This window comes from Dunckerocampus dactyliophorus, chromosome 20 (assembly GCF_027744805.1).
Source record: "Dunckerocampus dactyliophorus isolate RoL2022-P2 chromosome 20, RoL_Ddac_1.1, whole genome shotgun sequence".
NCBI lineage: Eukaryota > Metazoa > Chordata > Actinopteri > Syngnathiformes > Syngnathidae > Dunckerocampus > Dunckerocampus dactyliophorus.
The window spans coordinates 5,961,332-5,976,279 of NC_072838.1; the positions used below are offsets into that span (position 1 = coordinate 5,961,332).

General features: G+C 40.1%; 2 protein-coding genes across 5 annotated transcripts; both read right to left on the bottom strand.

Moving 5' to 3' along the window:
- Nucleotides 1-875: 875 nt before the first annotated feature.
- stmn1a (stathmin 1a) lies at nt 876-5,972 on the bottom strand. 3 transcript variants are annotated; one of them, XM_054764706.1, is made up of 5 exons: nt 5,850-5,972; nt 4,338-4,378; nt 4,094-4,266; nt 1,637-1,828; nt 876-1,559 (listed from the first exon to the last, which is right to left on the bottom strand). In XM_054764706.1, the coding sequence occupies exons 2-5, from the start codon at nt 4,351-4,353 to the stop codon at nt 1,482-1,484; spliced, it is 459 nt and encodes a 152-aa protein (XP_054620681.1). In that variant the 5' UTR covers nt 4,354-4,378; nt 5,850-5,972; the 3' UTR covers nt 876-1,481. The 3 variants fall into 3 exon arrangements, with proteins under 3 accessions (XP_054620681.1, XP_054620680.1, XP_054620683.1); XM_054764705.1 differs by having other exon boundaries at nt 5,798-5,924; XM_054764708.1 differs by having other exon boundaries at nt 4,338-4,392; nt 5,796-5,880.
- An 820-nt stretch (nt 5,973-6,792) lies between these two features.
- Nucleotides 6,793-12,569, bottom strand: tmem97 (transmembrane protein 97). 2 transcript variants are annotated; one of them, XR_008567197.1, is made up of 4 exons: nt 12,354-12,569; nt 12,137-12,281; nt 8,798-9,546; nt 6,805-7,323 (listed from the first exon to the last, which is right to left on the bottom strand). XR_008567197.1 is itself a non-coding variant. In XM_054763952.1 (3 exons), exons 1-3 carry the CDS (start codon nt 12,468-12,470, stop codon nt 9,269-9,271), a joined length of 540 nt encoding a protein of 179 aa, XP_054619927.1. In that variant the 5' UTR covers nt 12,471-12,569; the 3' UTR covers nt 6,793-9,268. The 2 variants fall into 2 exon arrangements, 1 of the variants encoding a protein (XP_054619927.1); XM_054763952.1 differs by having other exon boundaries at nt 6,793-9,546.
- Between the last annotated feature and the right edge of the window lie 2,379 nt (nt 12,570-14,948).

Here is a 14,948-nt window from a genome sequence, read left to right on the forward strand (position 1 = left end):
GTAGCATGCTAACTGTAGCATATCAGCGTTGTAGCTATTTTATTCATGTCAAATTGCAGTTTTTAACATGGCATGATGTCAGAACACTGCATAACTGCCTTGGCACTTTGAGTGGTTATTGCCATCTTGCTAGCAGTTACCATGCTAACTGTTAGCATGTTTACATTTGAGCTATTTCACTCATGTCAAATTGCCTGTATTAACATTGGCATGGTGTAAGAACACTGTATGACTGCCTTGGCACTTGTAGTACTTAGTGCCATCTTTCTAGGTGCTAGCATGCTAACTGTTAGCATGTTTGCATTTTAGCTGTTTTCCTCATGTCAAATTGCCTGTATCAACATTGGAATTTTGTAAGAACACCGTATGACTGCCTTGGCACTTGTAGTACTTAGTGCCATCTTTCTAGGTGCTAGCATGCTAACTGTTAGCATGTTTGCATTTTAGCTGTTTTCCTCATGTCAAATTGCCTGTATTAACATTGGAATGGTGTAAAAACACTGTGTAACTGCCTTGGCACGTTTGAGTACTTAGTGTCATCTTGCTAAGTTCTAGCATGCTATCTGTTAGCACATTATCATTTTAGCATTTTACCCATGTCATATTGCATGTATTAACATGGCACGATGTAAGAACACCGTATAACTGCCTTGGCATTTATAGTACTTAGTGCCATTTTTCTAGGTGCTAGCATGCTAACTGTTAGCATGTTAGCATTTTAGGCATTCCCCCCCACTTACAATAGTATATACACCACCTACGTAGCATGAAGTACAATATACAACTGCCTTCGCACTTTCTGCTGCTTGGTGCTCGCATGCTAACTGTCAGCAACAGAAAGCGAAGCCATTTGAAAGAAAACACCGCAGGGAACGTAAGTGCAAATAGTTTATTTCAAACGTTGAAACTGTGCTGTTAAACAGAGAGAGATTACACACGGCAGGTTAAACACTGACTCATCAACACGCGGCGTGATCTAAAGTACAAGGAAAACGGTGCCTTCGCGTCGTTGGAGTACAACTAATGACGTGATGCGGATGTTGGGGTGTATTGCTCTTGATGAAGTTCTCCACAGGTGATTTCGTTCATGAAACAAGGCCATACATTTCCATGCTTGACATGTAAACCAGGTTTTTATCAGCAGAATCAGGACTCGAGACGAAGCACATTTTCAGAACGACCAGGAATAACCAGGCTGAAGCCATAGGAATCAGGACCCATTTGTGCTTGAAGGAAAATGACGGGACTGTCCCACACGGGAGCCTACGGGTTAGGATACCGAAACATGTGGGAATACGCAAAAGTTCCGACTAAGCGGGTACTAAAGGTGGGTGGTTCGCCACACGGAATCAGCACATCGAGCTTAAGAATATAAAAAAATCAATCACAAAACGGACGTTTTCCTACTTCAAGTGGGGAGTGCACACAAATACACTGGCTTACCGAAACAAATCCAAATAACAAAGGTTCCTGTTTGCAACTCAGTCTTCTGAAGCATCTTCCTCCATGTTGGTCGGATTGCTTTCCTTGTTTTTTCGCACCTCTTCCAATTTTTTGTCCTGGCAAGAGGAGAATAAAATGAGTCCTAAAATACCGATGCTTGGGAGATATCAGCGGAACAAAGAATGACAATTACTTTCTCCTTGAACTTTTCATTCATTGCTGCCATGATGGCCGTGCGGTTGCCTTTGTTGGCCTCCATCTTTTGTTGGAGTTTCTCCTCCGCCATCTTGCTGAAGTTGTTGTTCTCTTCCATCGCCTTCTGGAGAACTTCCTTTTCGTGCTCACGTTTCTCAGCCAGGTGCTTCAGAACCTCTGCTTCATGGTTCTGGAAGGAAAGCAGGAGACGCTTTCTTGAGTAGCCATTTTGTCCATGTACCTCGCGTGCCTTTTTTTTTAGGGCCGGGCAAGCGAATTCGTTATTATCGATGTTATTGTACGTTCGAAGACGCCCGGTCTGCCAACCACGGTTTACCAAATGGGAGTCAAGCGCTAACCATCCAGCTAAAATCTGAGCTGTAAACTCGATGTCCAGTGCGACCCTTAAGGCGCCAGAGAGTGAAGTTTACAAAATGGGGAATGACAGTAATAGTGGGAATTCTTAACGTCAAAGGGAATTTGTGTTATGGAACGTGGGGAATTTCATCAAAAGTGGGGGATTATGGATGTGGAAGATTGTTAGCCCAAATGTCCTCAGGTTTTGACCTTGGAAAGGTATGAATGGGTTGAGACATGTAGAAAAATGCCGTTCATTCATTTGAATTCCGGTGCAAATGTGAGTTCCTGTCATGTGGAAAGTAGGTGGCTGGAATGTCGTAAATGAGATGAATGTCTGGACATTGGAATGGTTTGAATCGGTTGAGAAATGCCGAACTTAGAAATTGCCCATTCATGTCAGTGGGAATTTATGGGCCAGAAAATGTGAAATTCTGGAAAAAGACCCAAATTTTTGTCATGTGGAAAGTAGGTAGCTTGAATGTCGTAAATGAGATGAATGTCTGGACATTGGAATGGTTTGGATCAGTAGAGAAAGGCGAAACTTAAAAATTGCCCATTCATGTCAGTGGGAATTTATGGGCCAGAAAATGTGAAATTCTGGAAAAAGACTGCAATTTTTGTCTTGTGGAAAACAGATCACTTGAATGAGCTAATGATTTTGACATTGGAATGGTTTGAATTGGTTGAGAAACGCCAAATTTTAAAAAAAATGCTCACTTGTGAGTGGGAATTTATGGGCCAGAAAATGTGAAATTCCGGCAAAAGACCCGAATTTTTGAAGTGTGGAAAGTAGGTCGCTGGAATGTCGGAAATGAGCTGAATGTTTGGACATTGGAATCCCAGCAAAAGACTGGAATTTTTTTTTAATGTGAAAAAAGAGATCGCCTGAATGAACTAAAGATGTGAAACTTTAAAAATTGCCCATTCATGTCAGTGGGAATTTATGGGCCAGAAAATGTGAAATTCTGGGAAAAGACTGCAATTTTTGTAATGTGGAAAACAGATCACCTGAATGATCTAAACATTTTGACATTGGAATGGTTTGAATCGGTTGAGAAATGCGGAACTTAGAAATTGCCCACTCGTGAGTGGCAATTTATGGGCCAGAAAATGTGAAATTCCGGAAAAACACCTGAATTTTTGTCATGTGGAAAGTAGGTAGCTGGAATGTCGTAAATGAGCTGAATGTTTTGACATTGGAATGGTTTGAATCGGTTGAGAAAGGCGGAACTTAAAAATTGCCCATTCGTGTCAGTGGGAATTTATGGGCCAGAAAATGTGAAATTCTGGAAAAAGACTGCAATTTTTGTCATGTGGAAAACAGATCACCTGAATGAGCTAATGATTTTGACATTGGAATGGTTTGAATCGGTTGAGAAACGCCAAATTTAAAAAAATGCTCAATTGTGAGTGGGAATTTATGGGCCAGAAAATGTGAAATTCCGGAAAAGACCCGAATTTTTGAAGTGTGGAAAGTAGGTCGCTGGAATGTCGGAAATGAGCTGAATGTTTGGACATTGGAATGGTTTGAATCAGTTGAGAAACGCTGAACTTCAAAATTGCCCACTCGTGAGTGGGAATTTATGGGCCAGAAAATGTGACGTGCGTTAGCCTGAATGACCCGAAGGAGCTGCATGTTTTCATGTTGGAATGGTCTAAAGTCGCTACAAACCAAGTGTTATTGCACTTTTGTTGATACAGTATGCTATTTTTTTAAATAAAAATGACAAATACCCCACTTTTGAATTATGTATATCAAATACATGTAATATATCAAATAATATGTAATGTTGTGCATAACAATGCAATTAATGGCAATGAATCACACAAATATAGAAAGTGATTAATTGTGATTAATCTTTGTAATACTTGCCCAGCACTAATATGAATACAATGCATTATGTTTAAATACCACCAGGGGTGTTTTAGTGGGACTAGATGCACCCCATTCAAGCAGGGGTGTTCAAAGTGCACCCCGGGGGCCATTTGCGGGACGCGGCACATTCTAAAAATACATCTAAGCAAATAAAGAAGAGAAAAAAACGTCTGCCGGCTGACTTTTTCATGTTCATGGATGACATTTGTTCCAGGATACCTTGCGTCTTTCCTCTGCAGCATCCAGCTTCCTCTGAATCTCCTCCAGGGAGACGTCCTTTTTCTTCGTAGGGGCCAGGGGGAAGTCTCCCTTAGCGTCTGGGGCGGGAGCACCGAGAAGAACCTCGAAGGCCTGACCGGAAGCTCGCTTGTCCAGCTCTTTGACCTGAATGTCTGCAAAAGGTAAAGTATCGTACATAAAGCAGTACTCCTACTCAGTATGAGGTACAAATGTAAAAAGTCACCTTCAGGGGCTGCCATCTTGAAACGGTACTGGCGGGTTTGCCTTCAAATGCAGAGACATGTTTGGATTTATTCATTTGATCACATTTTGACTGGAAAAAAGCTCAGTGGCGACACCCCATGGCCTTCTAGAAAACTACAACCAACCACGCCCATCAATCCATGACAACGCTGATCATTAGGGCTGGGCGATACTGCACATTGTGGTACCGATTCTAAACCAAGTAGTACTTTCCTTTCTTAATGTGCTGATCATGATTATAAACACGATAAAACACTTGACAAAGAGTTTAGGCCGCACCAAAAATATCGGTTTTCTTTTTAAATCAACAAATTTATTCGTGAACAATATAACAAACAATGTTACAGTATCAGCAAAATTAACACAATTATTTTCTTATTTCATAGTACAAATATAAGTAAAGAAAACCAAAACTACGGTTGGCTCTCATTGTAAACAATATCAGTCTCAACAACAAAACACTCATATTTGTGAAAATAACCAGACAATACAACTGAAAAAAAAACAGCTTATCACGCTAGAATCGACCCGATACTGGCCCAACGGCGCTATCGCCAGCCGTCTATATTTGGATCGATCCGCCCGAGCCCTACTTTGTCATCAACGCCACACCGGGTGCCATGATTTGCGTAAATACGCAAACATTGACACGGTATTGACGCAAAAATGTGTTTGAATTGTGTGTTTGTTGTGCTGAGAGTCGCAGTTTACCGACGAAATACACAGATGCATAGCGTTTAATGAAATAAAAATGAACTTTCCCAACCTATTATGCTATTATCATAAAACGATCATATTTAGAAGCGGACGGTTAGCTAATTGCATGTTATATATAGCCTCTATATTTAGTGCCGACACCTTGCAAAGCGGTTGACGCCCACTGTTGTTGTGCTCCCCGGTTCACATTAGCTTCAACAACAATGTGGGATTTGACAAATCTTTTGAGAGAAAAACATATATTTCATCTTTTGTCACTCCGCCTATCAAGCAAGGCTGTCAGCGGCAGACAAAAGACGCCTTTGACGGCGATGTGGAAAACAAAGACACGCACTGACATCACCTCCGAACAATAATAACACGCTCGCTCTTTCTCTGGGGCAAACGTGTGATGAAAACGTGAAAACGCCAAAATAAGACATATCGGTTTCAAATGGACCGGAGTGTGTTCGTCCAAACCACCAACAACGATCTTCTCTGTAAAGTGCATATTAATTTCCCAGTGCCACTGAACGCATCTTTTTTTCATGTCGTCGCGAGCAGGCGAGCAATAAGGCACCGTTTTGCAATAAAGCATCATTTTAGCATCGTTTATCTCTCGATTTCCCGGAGCCTTCGTCATTTTATTGACACACATCTCTCACACACACACACGCACAAACATATAACGTGCTGTGCACAACATTCAAACACAATGAAAGCAATCGAACGAATAATACTTACAAATGACAAATATGTCCGACACGCTGACAAATATGCTTTCTATCACACCCACCTTGCACAGTGTGCAGACTGGACGCTTATTTCGCACAAATTGCGCCAGTCTAGCAGCGCACACTTAAATATGTCACGGGGATAATGCCGTCATAGCTTTTGTAGCCCCCGCCATTGGTTGTTCGCATCCATTGTGTGTACATGACAATTCAACTTATTATTTATGGGTGTGTGTCTTACACCAGCACAGCTTAAGAAAAAGAACGGAAGTACGGAAATGTCGCTTTTAATATTAATATTTCATTTTAGAGTGTGTCCATAAAGTCTATTATGCAATTATTTAAAAAAATATATATTTATGATATGAATACATTAGTAAATTATGAACAAATGTATTAAATTTTAATATTTATACTATTATGTGTATTTCATTCATTCATTTTCAATGATGCCTCATCCTCATTAGGGTCACAGGGGTATGCTGGAGCCTATCCCAGCTGATTTTGTGCAGGAGGACGGGGTACACCAGCTATTTATTATACGTATTTATTTACAAAAATGATTTTACAATTACTTAATTAAAAAAAAATACTGTTAAGTGTATTATTCATGAAATAAAAGAACAAGTTTGTGGTGTAATGTATACACCAGGGTGTGTCTAACGTCTGGATGCAGACGCAAAAATACATGCAGTTATTTAAAAAGGAAACAAAATGTTAATTTAATATATACAATAAAAATGAATCAATATTTTTTTCCAATTTGGATATTTCTATTATATTTTTTTATTTACAAAAATCATTAAAGGTATGCTATTAAATATAGTAAATATTAATTAAATGAAACTTTTTTTCATAATGTATATTCCATGGTGTCTGAACACAAAAATATGGATAATATGCTTAATTATTGTTATATTTTTAAAAGAACATTTAAAAAATATATATATAATTTAATATATACACTCCTGATAAAAACTGGTCAATTAAGACCAGTTGAAAAATTGCTAGAATTTGTATTTTGCACATTTGGATCTTAATGAGACTTTAAGTAGAGCTACAATATGCAAAAGCAAGAAGGGGGAGTGAGACAAAAAGCATTTTGAAAAATAATTCATTGAAAAGAACAATGAAACTGAAATAGGCTGTTTATCAGCTGATCAAAAGTTTAAGGCCATCGCTCAAAAAATAACAAAAAACTCTCCAAACCAGAACCAAAAATGTTCTCAGTAGGACTCAGTAATGAGTAGCTCCACCGTTCTTGTTAATCACTTCAAAAATTGCTTTGGGCATGCTTGATGCGAGTGTTTCCAGGAGGCTGGTGGGAACGTTGCTCCAAGTGGTGAAGATGGCTTCACCAAGGGCATCAACTGTCTGGAACTGATGGCCATTTTTATAAACTTCCCTTGCCATCCATCCCCAAATGTTCTCTATGGGATTTAAATGAGGGGAACATGCAGGATGGTCCAAAAGAGTGATGTTATTCTCCCTGAAGAAGTCCTTGGTCAAGCGAGCATTGTGAACTGCAGCTTTGTCCTGTTGAAAAAGCCAGCTGTTACCACACAGACGAGGGTCCTCAGTCATGCAACATCTGCATCCGTTTGACAACCCTGCACCATCTGAAGCTCCAGCGTTCCACTGAATGAAAAAGCACCCCGGATCATGACGGACCCCCCTCCACTATGCCGGGTAGAAAACGTCTCTGGTGGGATCTCCTCCTCATGCCAGTAACGTTGGAAGCCATCTGGACCATCAAGGTTACATTTTTTCTCATCAGAGAATAAAACTTTTTTCCACCTTTCAATGTCCCATGTTTGATGCTCCCTGGCAAAGTCTAAACGTGCAGTTTTGTGGCGTTGAAGGAGACGAGGTCTTTGAATTTGTTTTTTAAACCCTTTTCCTGCAGATGCCGTCTGATGGTTATTGCGCTGCAGTCTGCACCAGTAAGGGCCTTAATGTGGGTGGAAGACTGTCCTGTGTCTTGATGGACAGCCAATCGGATCTTCCGGCTCAGCACAGGTGTGATTTTTTTGGGTCTACCACTTGACTTTTTTGTCCCATAATGCTCAGGATCTTTCAAAAAATGTAAAATGACTGATTTACTGCACCCAACCTCAGCAGCAATGGCACGCTGCGAGAGGCCTTGCTTATGCATCTCCACAATCCGACCACGTTGAAAAAGAGAAAGCTTCTTAGCTTTAGCCATCAGGAGGGCATGACAGTGTGAATGCCTGACAGAAAATGAACATTTTGAGCAGATTTTGGCTTTTATAGCCTGAGGTCTTAAACTTTTGATCAGCTGATAAACAGCCTATTTCAGTTGAATTGTTGTTTTCAATGAATTACTTTTTCAAAATGCTTTTTGTCTCAATACCCCTTCTTGTTTTTGGATATTGTAGCTCTTCTTAAAACCTCATTAGGATTCAAATGTGCAAAATGCTAATTCTCGCAATTTTTCAACTGCTCTTAAGATTTTGATCAAGAGTTTATAATAGCAACAAATTAAAGTTGTAATTTTTCATATTTTATATTATTAGAAATACTTCTGATTGAAAAAACAGGACCATCCTCGAGCCAAATGAAGGTCGTTACCGGTGCCGAGTGCAGTCCAATAACCATCAGACGGCGTCTGGGAGAGAAGGGTTTTAAGAACAAACAAACAACAAAAAAAGTTTCAACACCACAAAATTGCCCATTTGGAGCACCAAGCATGGGACATTGAAAGGTGGAAGAAAGTTTTATTCTCTGATGAGGAAAAAATGCAACCTTGATGGCTTTCAACGTTACTGGCATCACAAGGAGATCCCACCTGAGATGCTTTCCACACGGCACAGTGGGAGGGGGAGCCATCATGATCCTTCAATGGAACAATGGAGCTTCAGGTTGTGCAGGGGCGTCAAACGGTGGGCTACTCTACTCACAAAAAATTATGGATATTCACATTTCAGGTGAAATTTCAGGATGAACTTAAAAATGCACTATGACCTTTCACAGGTGAACTCAATCTGACCTTTTCTAAACTCTTGAATGTCCGACTGTGACCGTCTTTTCACACAACTTGCGGTTCTCGAACGAGCTGAATGGCAAAATTGGATCAAATGAAATGAAAGGATCAATAAATGTCCCGGTTGAATGACCTACAGTGTATGACCATTCAGTCTCACGTAATCCAGATCCAAACGGTGAGCTCAAGCTACCCCTGGGAAGCGATACCAAGAGGGAGATCAGAGGATAAGCCCGACCTGTAAACCAGTGTAGCTAGCTGGGACAAAGTGAAACACTCAAATTCAATAGGAGGATGTCTGTGTGTTATTACACACAATACAATAGCAGGTTTATCTGATGGGCACTGATGTCTTCGGTTGTTTTTTTCTTCCACCGATCACACGTCACCGTCACACCAAGTCGTGCCCAAGGTGCCTTCACTGACCTCCGGAATACGGAAGTACAGCACGGGTGTCTTGAAATAAGACAAAACCCTTCAGTTTTTCTTCTTGGCTTTGACCGCAGACGTTTTTGCAGACTTGGTGGTGGGATTGTACGTGGACGACAGCAGCATGGTGCAGAGGAGCAGGACGGGGACGAACAAGTACGGGGCGTATATGGAGGCCAGCGTCCAACGCTCATGTGGCGTCTGAGGGCCCCGGGGGCTGTCAACGGGGAACTGATGAAATAGGATGTGGGACAGGATTGGGATCAGCGTGGTGGTGACATGTGTGGAATAAACGATGGCCGGAGTTCTGATCCATTGGCAGCCTCCTGGAAGACAGGAGAGACGATCACAAGGATGACAACTCAAATACGGAGGCAGTAATGGAAGATAGAGTCACACTTGCACTCTATTTATTTCCTTGCAGCATCATATTCCAGCGAGGGCAGCATGGTGAAAAATGCAAGGATGCAACTTTTATCGGCGTTTATCTTTTTGTTTGTGTTCAAAATAACTTGAACAGTTCTGAACGGATATGGATGAAAGTTTCAGGAATTGGCGAAAAGGGGATATGGAAGAACTGCTTACATTTTGGGGGTGATCCACAATTCAAAATGATTACCTGCTGCTACTGCCACATTACTCAACGATTCACACCTTTCCGACATCAAAGCATTCCGCTAACTAAGGACATACATGGCATTTTCCACACACCAGGAATTCCCACCTTTCTTGACCCATTCTCATTTTTCAGAATGCAAAATGCCTTTGATATAAAGAGTTCTAACTACTTTCTCCACCGATTCAGACCGCTACAAAGTCAAAATTCTCAACTCATTCGGGACATTTAGCCTTTCCGGTACATTGCGCTATCATGCTAACGTAAGATACTAGCATTTTTAGCTATTTTCATGGGTAGACACATATATAAACGCTTAGCACTATCATGCTAGGTTTTAGCATGCTCACATTCGCAATACTAGCATGCTAACATTAGCATAGAATCATTCTTAGCTATTTTCATAGCTACACACATAAACACTTAGTACTATTATGCTGCTTGTTAGATTGCTAACATTGGCATATTAGCATTTTTATCCATTTTCATAGCTAGACACTTATATAAACGCCACTATTATGCTAGGTGTTAGCATGCTAACGTTACCCTGTTAGCATGCTAACATTAGCACAGCTGCATTTCTCGCTGTTTCCATAGGTACACACATATATAAACACTTAGCACTATTATGCTAGTTGTTAGCATGCTAATGTTAGCATTTCTAGCATGCTAACGGTAGCATCGTAGCATTTTTATCCATTTTCATAGCTAGACACTTATATAAACTATATTTTTTCTTTGATATTTCAACTCTGTGCTACTAAAATGACATTATTTTTCCTCATAATTTATGACTTTATACTAGCAAAATTGCTTTTTTTTCCTCCTTAGAATATAACTTTTTTGTCTTACAGCTTGAATCCCAAGCGATAGCGGTGTGAAGGCCCTTTTGAAACTGCAATGTTTATAGGGGCCCGAGCACAAAGTCCCACCGGTGCAAGAGCCCGATTATATCCATTGCATTTATAGTTATCATCATTATCATTATTATTATTATTATTATTATTACTAGGGCCCGAAAGTCCTGTCAGTGCGAAGGCCCTATTATAGTCGCTGTTTATTATTTTTATTATTATTATTATGATTAGGGGTGCACGATAATTATCGGGCCAATATGAGGGAATTACGATGTCATCCAGATAAATATGATCACGCCAAAAAACGCTCCTATGAGGCAAGATTGTGCGGGTGAGCATACCAAGCTCCCTTTTTCTCCTGCCTCTGACGTTACGGCCTGTCACCACTTCCCTTGTAAACTTGTAAACAAACACTTATAGGGACATTTTGCATGCTAGTTGTAACAAATGCTCCTCGATGAAGGGGAAAAAAAAAACAGAGAACATAAAAAAACCTTATCCACCACCTGAAATGCCACATCTTGTTTGAAAAGTGCAAAAGGTTTGCCAGAGACCTCCGTGGCGTCACCCCGGCTGCTCAAAGCGTGTGCCCGAATACAGTGCACCTTGCTGGGCCACGCCAGGCAGCTCCTCCCACTATATATTCCGGTTCTCCTGACCTCCCTAGCGCAATTTTAATTTGACTTTATTCTCACAATATTTGGAATTGATTCTGGCAACATTATAAACATTTTCTTGCAAAATTACTGCTGATGTTTCCATTTTTGCAGCCGTTTTTTTTTTGTTTTCTTGTTAAACTCTACTATTAGAATGTGCCGCAGGCCAGTAAAAAAATCAGCCCCACACTTTGGACACCCTTGGATTATATGATATGTGACAAACAGTGAAACATACAGCAGCCATATCAAATCGGTGGACTTTGGCAGCCCTTCTGCACCGACCGAGACTCTTATCTCAAGTTGCCCAACTTCCATTGAACACAAACTTTACAAAGTTTATTTAGGAAGAAAGTTGAAATATTTGGGGGGGAAAAAACGGCAAAAAGTAGGAAAAAAGGAGCATTTTTTTCTTGAAATATATTTCTCAGCATATCCTTTCCTTTAAAGCCACTGTTGCGGCCGGTGGGGGCGCTGTTCTTTTTTCCAACAGCGCTTTGAGTTTATTTAAAGGTAAAACTGCCATATAAGCTAAACTATACACGGTCTTTGGTGGTGTTTTACTGGAGCAGGTGCCACCGGCCATGTACGACAATTTTCCTCAAAATACGGTCATTTTAAGCTTCTCCTACTAGCATATGTCTTTTCCCATCTGGCAACCCTGCCTGGGCTGCACTTTGGACGTCCCTACTCTGACGTCGAGGCTCAAAAGTTGCTTCGCAAACGTGACAGTTTTATGAAACTATGTTAGCTAAACGGATTTTTAGGAAATGTTTAGTTTACTTACCTTTGAAGAAAGCGTAGGCTGCAATGGGAAAGAAAGGAGTTTGGAGCAAAGCCTCACAGACGACAAATGACTTGAACCACGCGGGGGGATCCAACACCATTGGATCGTTAAACTTCTCTGCGTAGACATTGAGGACGTCTTTCAGCTACAAGGCACATTAAACAAACCTTTAACTTCACCGTAGCAGAAAAGAAGTAAAAATTAATGATCTACTTACAGTTTGGGAATAGAGATATCCAGGTAGAACAGCTTGCAAGTCGATAAACAACGTGATAGGAATGTGAGATACAAAATACAAGACAAATAATATCTCTAATAAACGAATAGCCGCCATCTTACATTAAATATATGTCAATATATTGTACAGCGAACCGCCAGTACCCGATATGGTTAGTACTCAAAAGTGGCTCAGCAACTAAACATTAGGGGCGGGCGGATCGATCCAAATATCGATAATATATGATACAAAAGTAGTATCAGCATTGGTTCGATACTAGCGTTGTGAATTCATATTGTCCGATCTTTGCTCGGATTTTTGTTCATTTGTGTATGTTAGTGATGTGTGTTTTTCAAATAATTTGTATTTATTGTTGTATTGTTTACAAAGTCGAGGAGTAAGGCCTTGGACAAAGGAGGCTTTTTCAGGATTTGAGTAGAGCCAACATTAGCAGTATCGACCAACCCAGTAAACGGACGAGTGCTCGTCAGCGGAGGTGACGTAATATTGTAGTTCAACGACAGTTGGCCCTCCTCCGCGGGTGCGTAATCACGAGCCCCATCGCTCTTCGTTCATTTTCGTTTTGTTTCGGCAGCCAATGACTGCAGGAAGTAAGGTGACGCTAAGGGCCAATCACTCAAGAAAAGAAGAAGGTGTATGATTGGTTGTGTGTATGAGGCGCCAATATAAACAGGAAGTTAAGATTGTCAACTCTAGCTGTTATGTAGTATACGTACTACAGTCCACTTAACTTTTCAAGTTTCTCCAAAAACAAAGACAGGTATGTGTTATAAAAACGTTGTAGATTTATAACACTTGCAGTTGTAAATAAACGGGACAGGGGCGAAGCGCCAGTTGTGCACACTCAAGGTGTAGTCCCAAAATATATTGAAGCTGCTTTGTTCGTCTGGGTGCTTATTTGAATTAATGACAAGTCAGTGATGATGATTTAGGCTACAGTCTATCAAATGCTTTAGCAATTACATTACTGAAATAAAGGCTGCATTGTATAAACACTACGAAGTGATTATCCATATAATGTAAGTACTTAATCTAATTATGTCATGAAAAATGAGCATTCATTTTATAATGTGAAAATTTTGTGTACTGAATTTTAATGCCTTTTTGAAATGAGCTTTCGAGGTAAAACTGTAATATATTAAAGTGCATGCATGGATGTTATGACTTTTTTATCTCAAAATTTTGACTTACCATTGGGATATTTTTGTCTTTCAGTGGCGTAAGCGGGCTTCCATACAGGTCAAACAAAAACCAAAACATGTAAAAATTAAGACAATTTTTTACATAGGAAATAATGTAATTCCAGACACCCAAAAAATGAACAAAAGTGAATTTTCTAGAGACCAGTTCTAGTTTTACATGCAGAAAGTAATGTGAAATAATTACAAATGAGAAATGAACGGAATTTATTGTCGATGCGCACTTCCCGTACATCCTGGCGAGATGGAATTCAATGTTTCTCACCTTCTTTGTCAAATTGCTGCCGCTCGCAACTTTCTTTGGCCCCATGGCGTGTTATTTAGCTGCAGCATTCCATGAAAAAAATGCACAGACAGCGAGTCCGCAACGTGTAAGGGGCTTTGTTTGGGCACTTCATTTTGATGAGGATACAGCGCAAGGCAAAGGGACGAGTTTTTTTTTGCACAATAGTGTACGAAAACCGAGGTTTGATGAAATATAATTCTTTTATACACACACATACGTGTTGAACACTTCATTTGACTATGATAAACGCAAATATCATTTCACACACTGTATTCTAGTGTCCACAGTATTCTTCTTTGAACAGATTCCTACAGTCTAGGGACATTTTGGTTTGATCATAATTTAGCTAAATAAGCGCTATATGGTGAAATGTACACATTCAATTTTAATATAAAGACACATAATATAGTTACAAAGTTATTGAACACCATAGGTAATGGATGGAAAATAAAACAAAATAATGTGATGCTCATTTATGTCTTATTTTGGAATCCAGATTGTACGGGGTGTCCCTAAAGTCTGGCCAAGATGCAAATGCAAATTTTACGACCAATAAAACTGCAAGAATTTACATTTTGCACTGTTGGATCTTAAGGAGGTTCAAAGTAGAGCTTCAAAATGCAAACAGAAGAAATGGAAGGGAGGCAAAAAACATTTCAGTAAGCAATTTATTGCCAACAAGCTTTAAAGTGAAATAGGCTGTTCATAAGCTGATAAAAAGTTAAAAACCTTGGAACCCCCTAAAATAGAAATAAAATGTTTGAAAAAAGGAGGCAGTAATGAGTATCTGCGTCATTCTTGTTAATCAGCTGAAAAATGGGTTTAGGCATGCTTGATGCCAGTGTTTCCAGGAGGCTAGTGGAAACGTTGCTCTAGGTGGTGAAGATGGCTTCACGGAGGGCATCCACTGTCTGGAACAGATGTCCATTTTTGTACATTTCCCTTGCCATCCATCCCCAAATGTTCTCAATTGGATTTAAATCAAGAACACGCAGGACGGTCCAAAAGAGTGAGCTTATTCCTGTGGAAGAAGTCCTTTGTCAAGCGGAACAGCAGCGTTGTTCTGTTGAAAAAGCCAGTCATTACCAC

Excerpts from the sequence above, each read along its gene's own strand:
- stmn1a (XM_054764706.1), bottom strand. Across the intron at positions 1,829-4,093 it reads CTGCAGAGGAAAGACGCAAG|AACCATGAAGCAGAGGTTCT; the intron begins GTATCCTGGAAC and ends CTTTCCTTCCAG. Across the intron at positions 1,560-1,636 it reads ATGAAAAGTTCAAGGAGAAA|GACAAAAAATTGGAAGAGGT; the intron begins GTAATTGTCATT and ends TCCTCTTGCCAG.
- tmem97 (XM_054763952.1), bottom strand. The coding sequence starts at position 12,470 with ATGGCGGCTATTCGTTTATTAGAGATATTATTTGTCTTGTATTTTGTA. Across the intron at positions 12,282-12,353 it reads GATATCTCTATTCCCAAACT|CTGAAAGACGTCCTCAATGT; the intron begins GTAAGTAGATCA and ends TGTGCCTTGTAG. Across the intron at positions 9,547-12,136 it reads AGCCTACGCTTTCTTCAAAG|GAGGCTGCCAATGGATCAGA; the intron begins GTAAGTAAACTA and ends CCTGTCTTCCAG.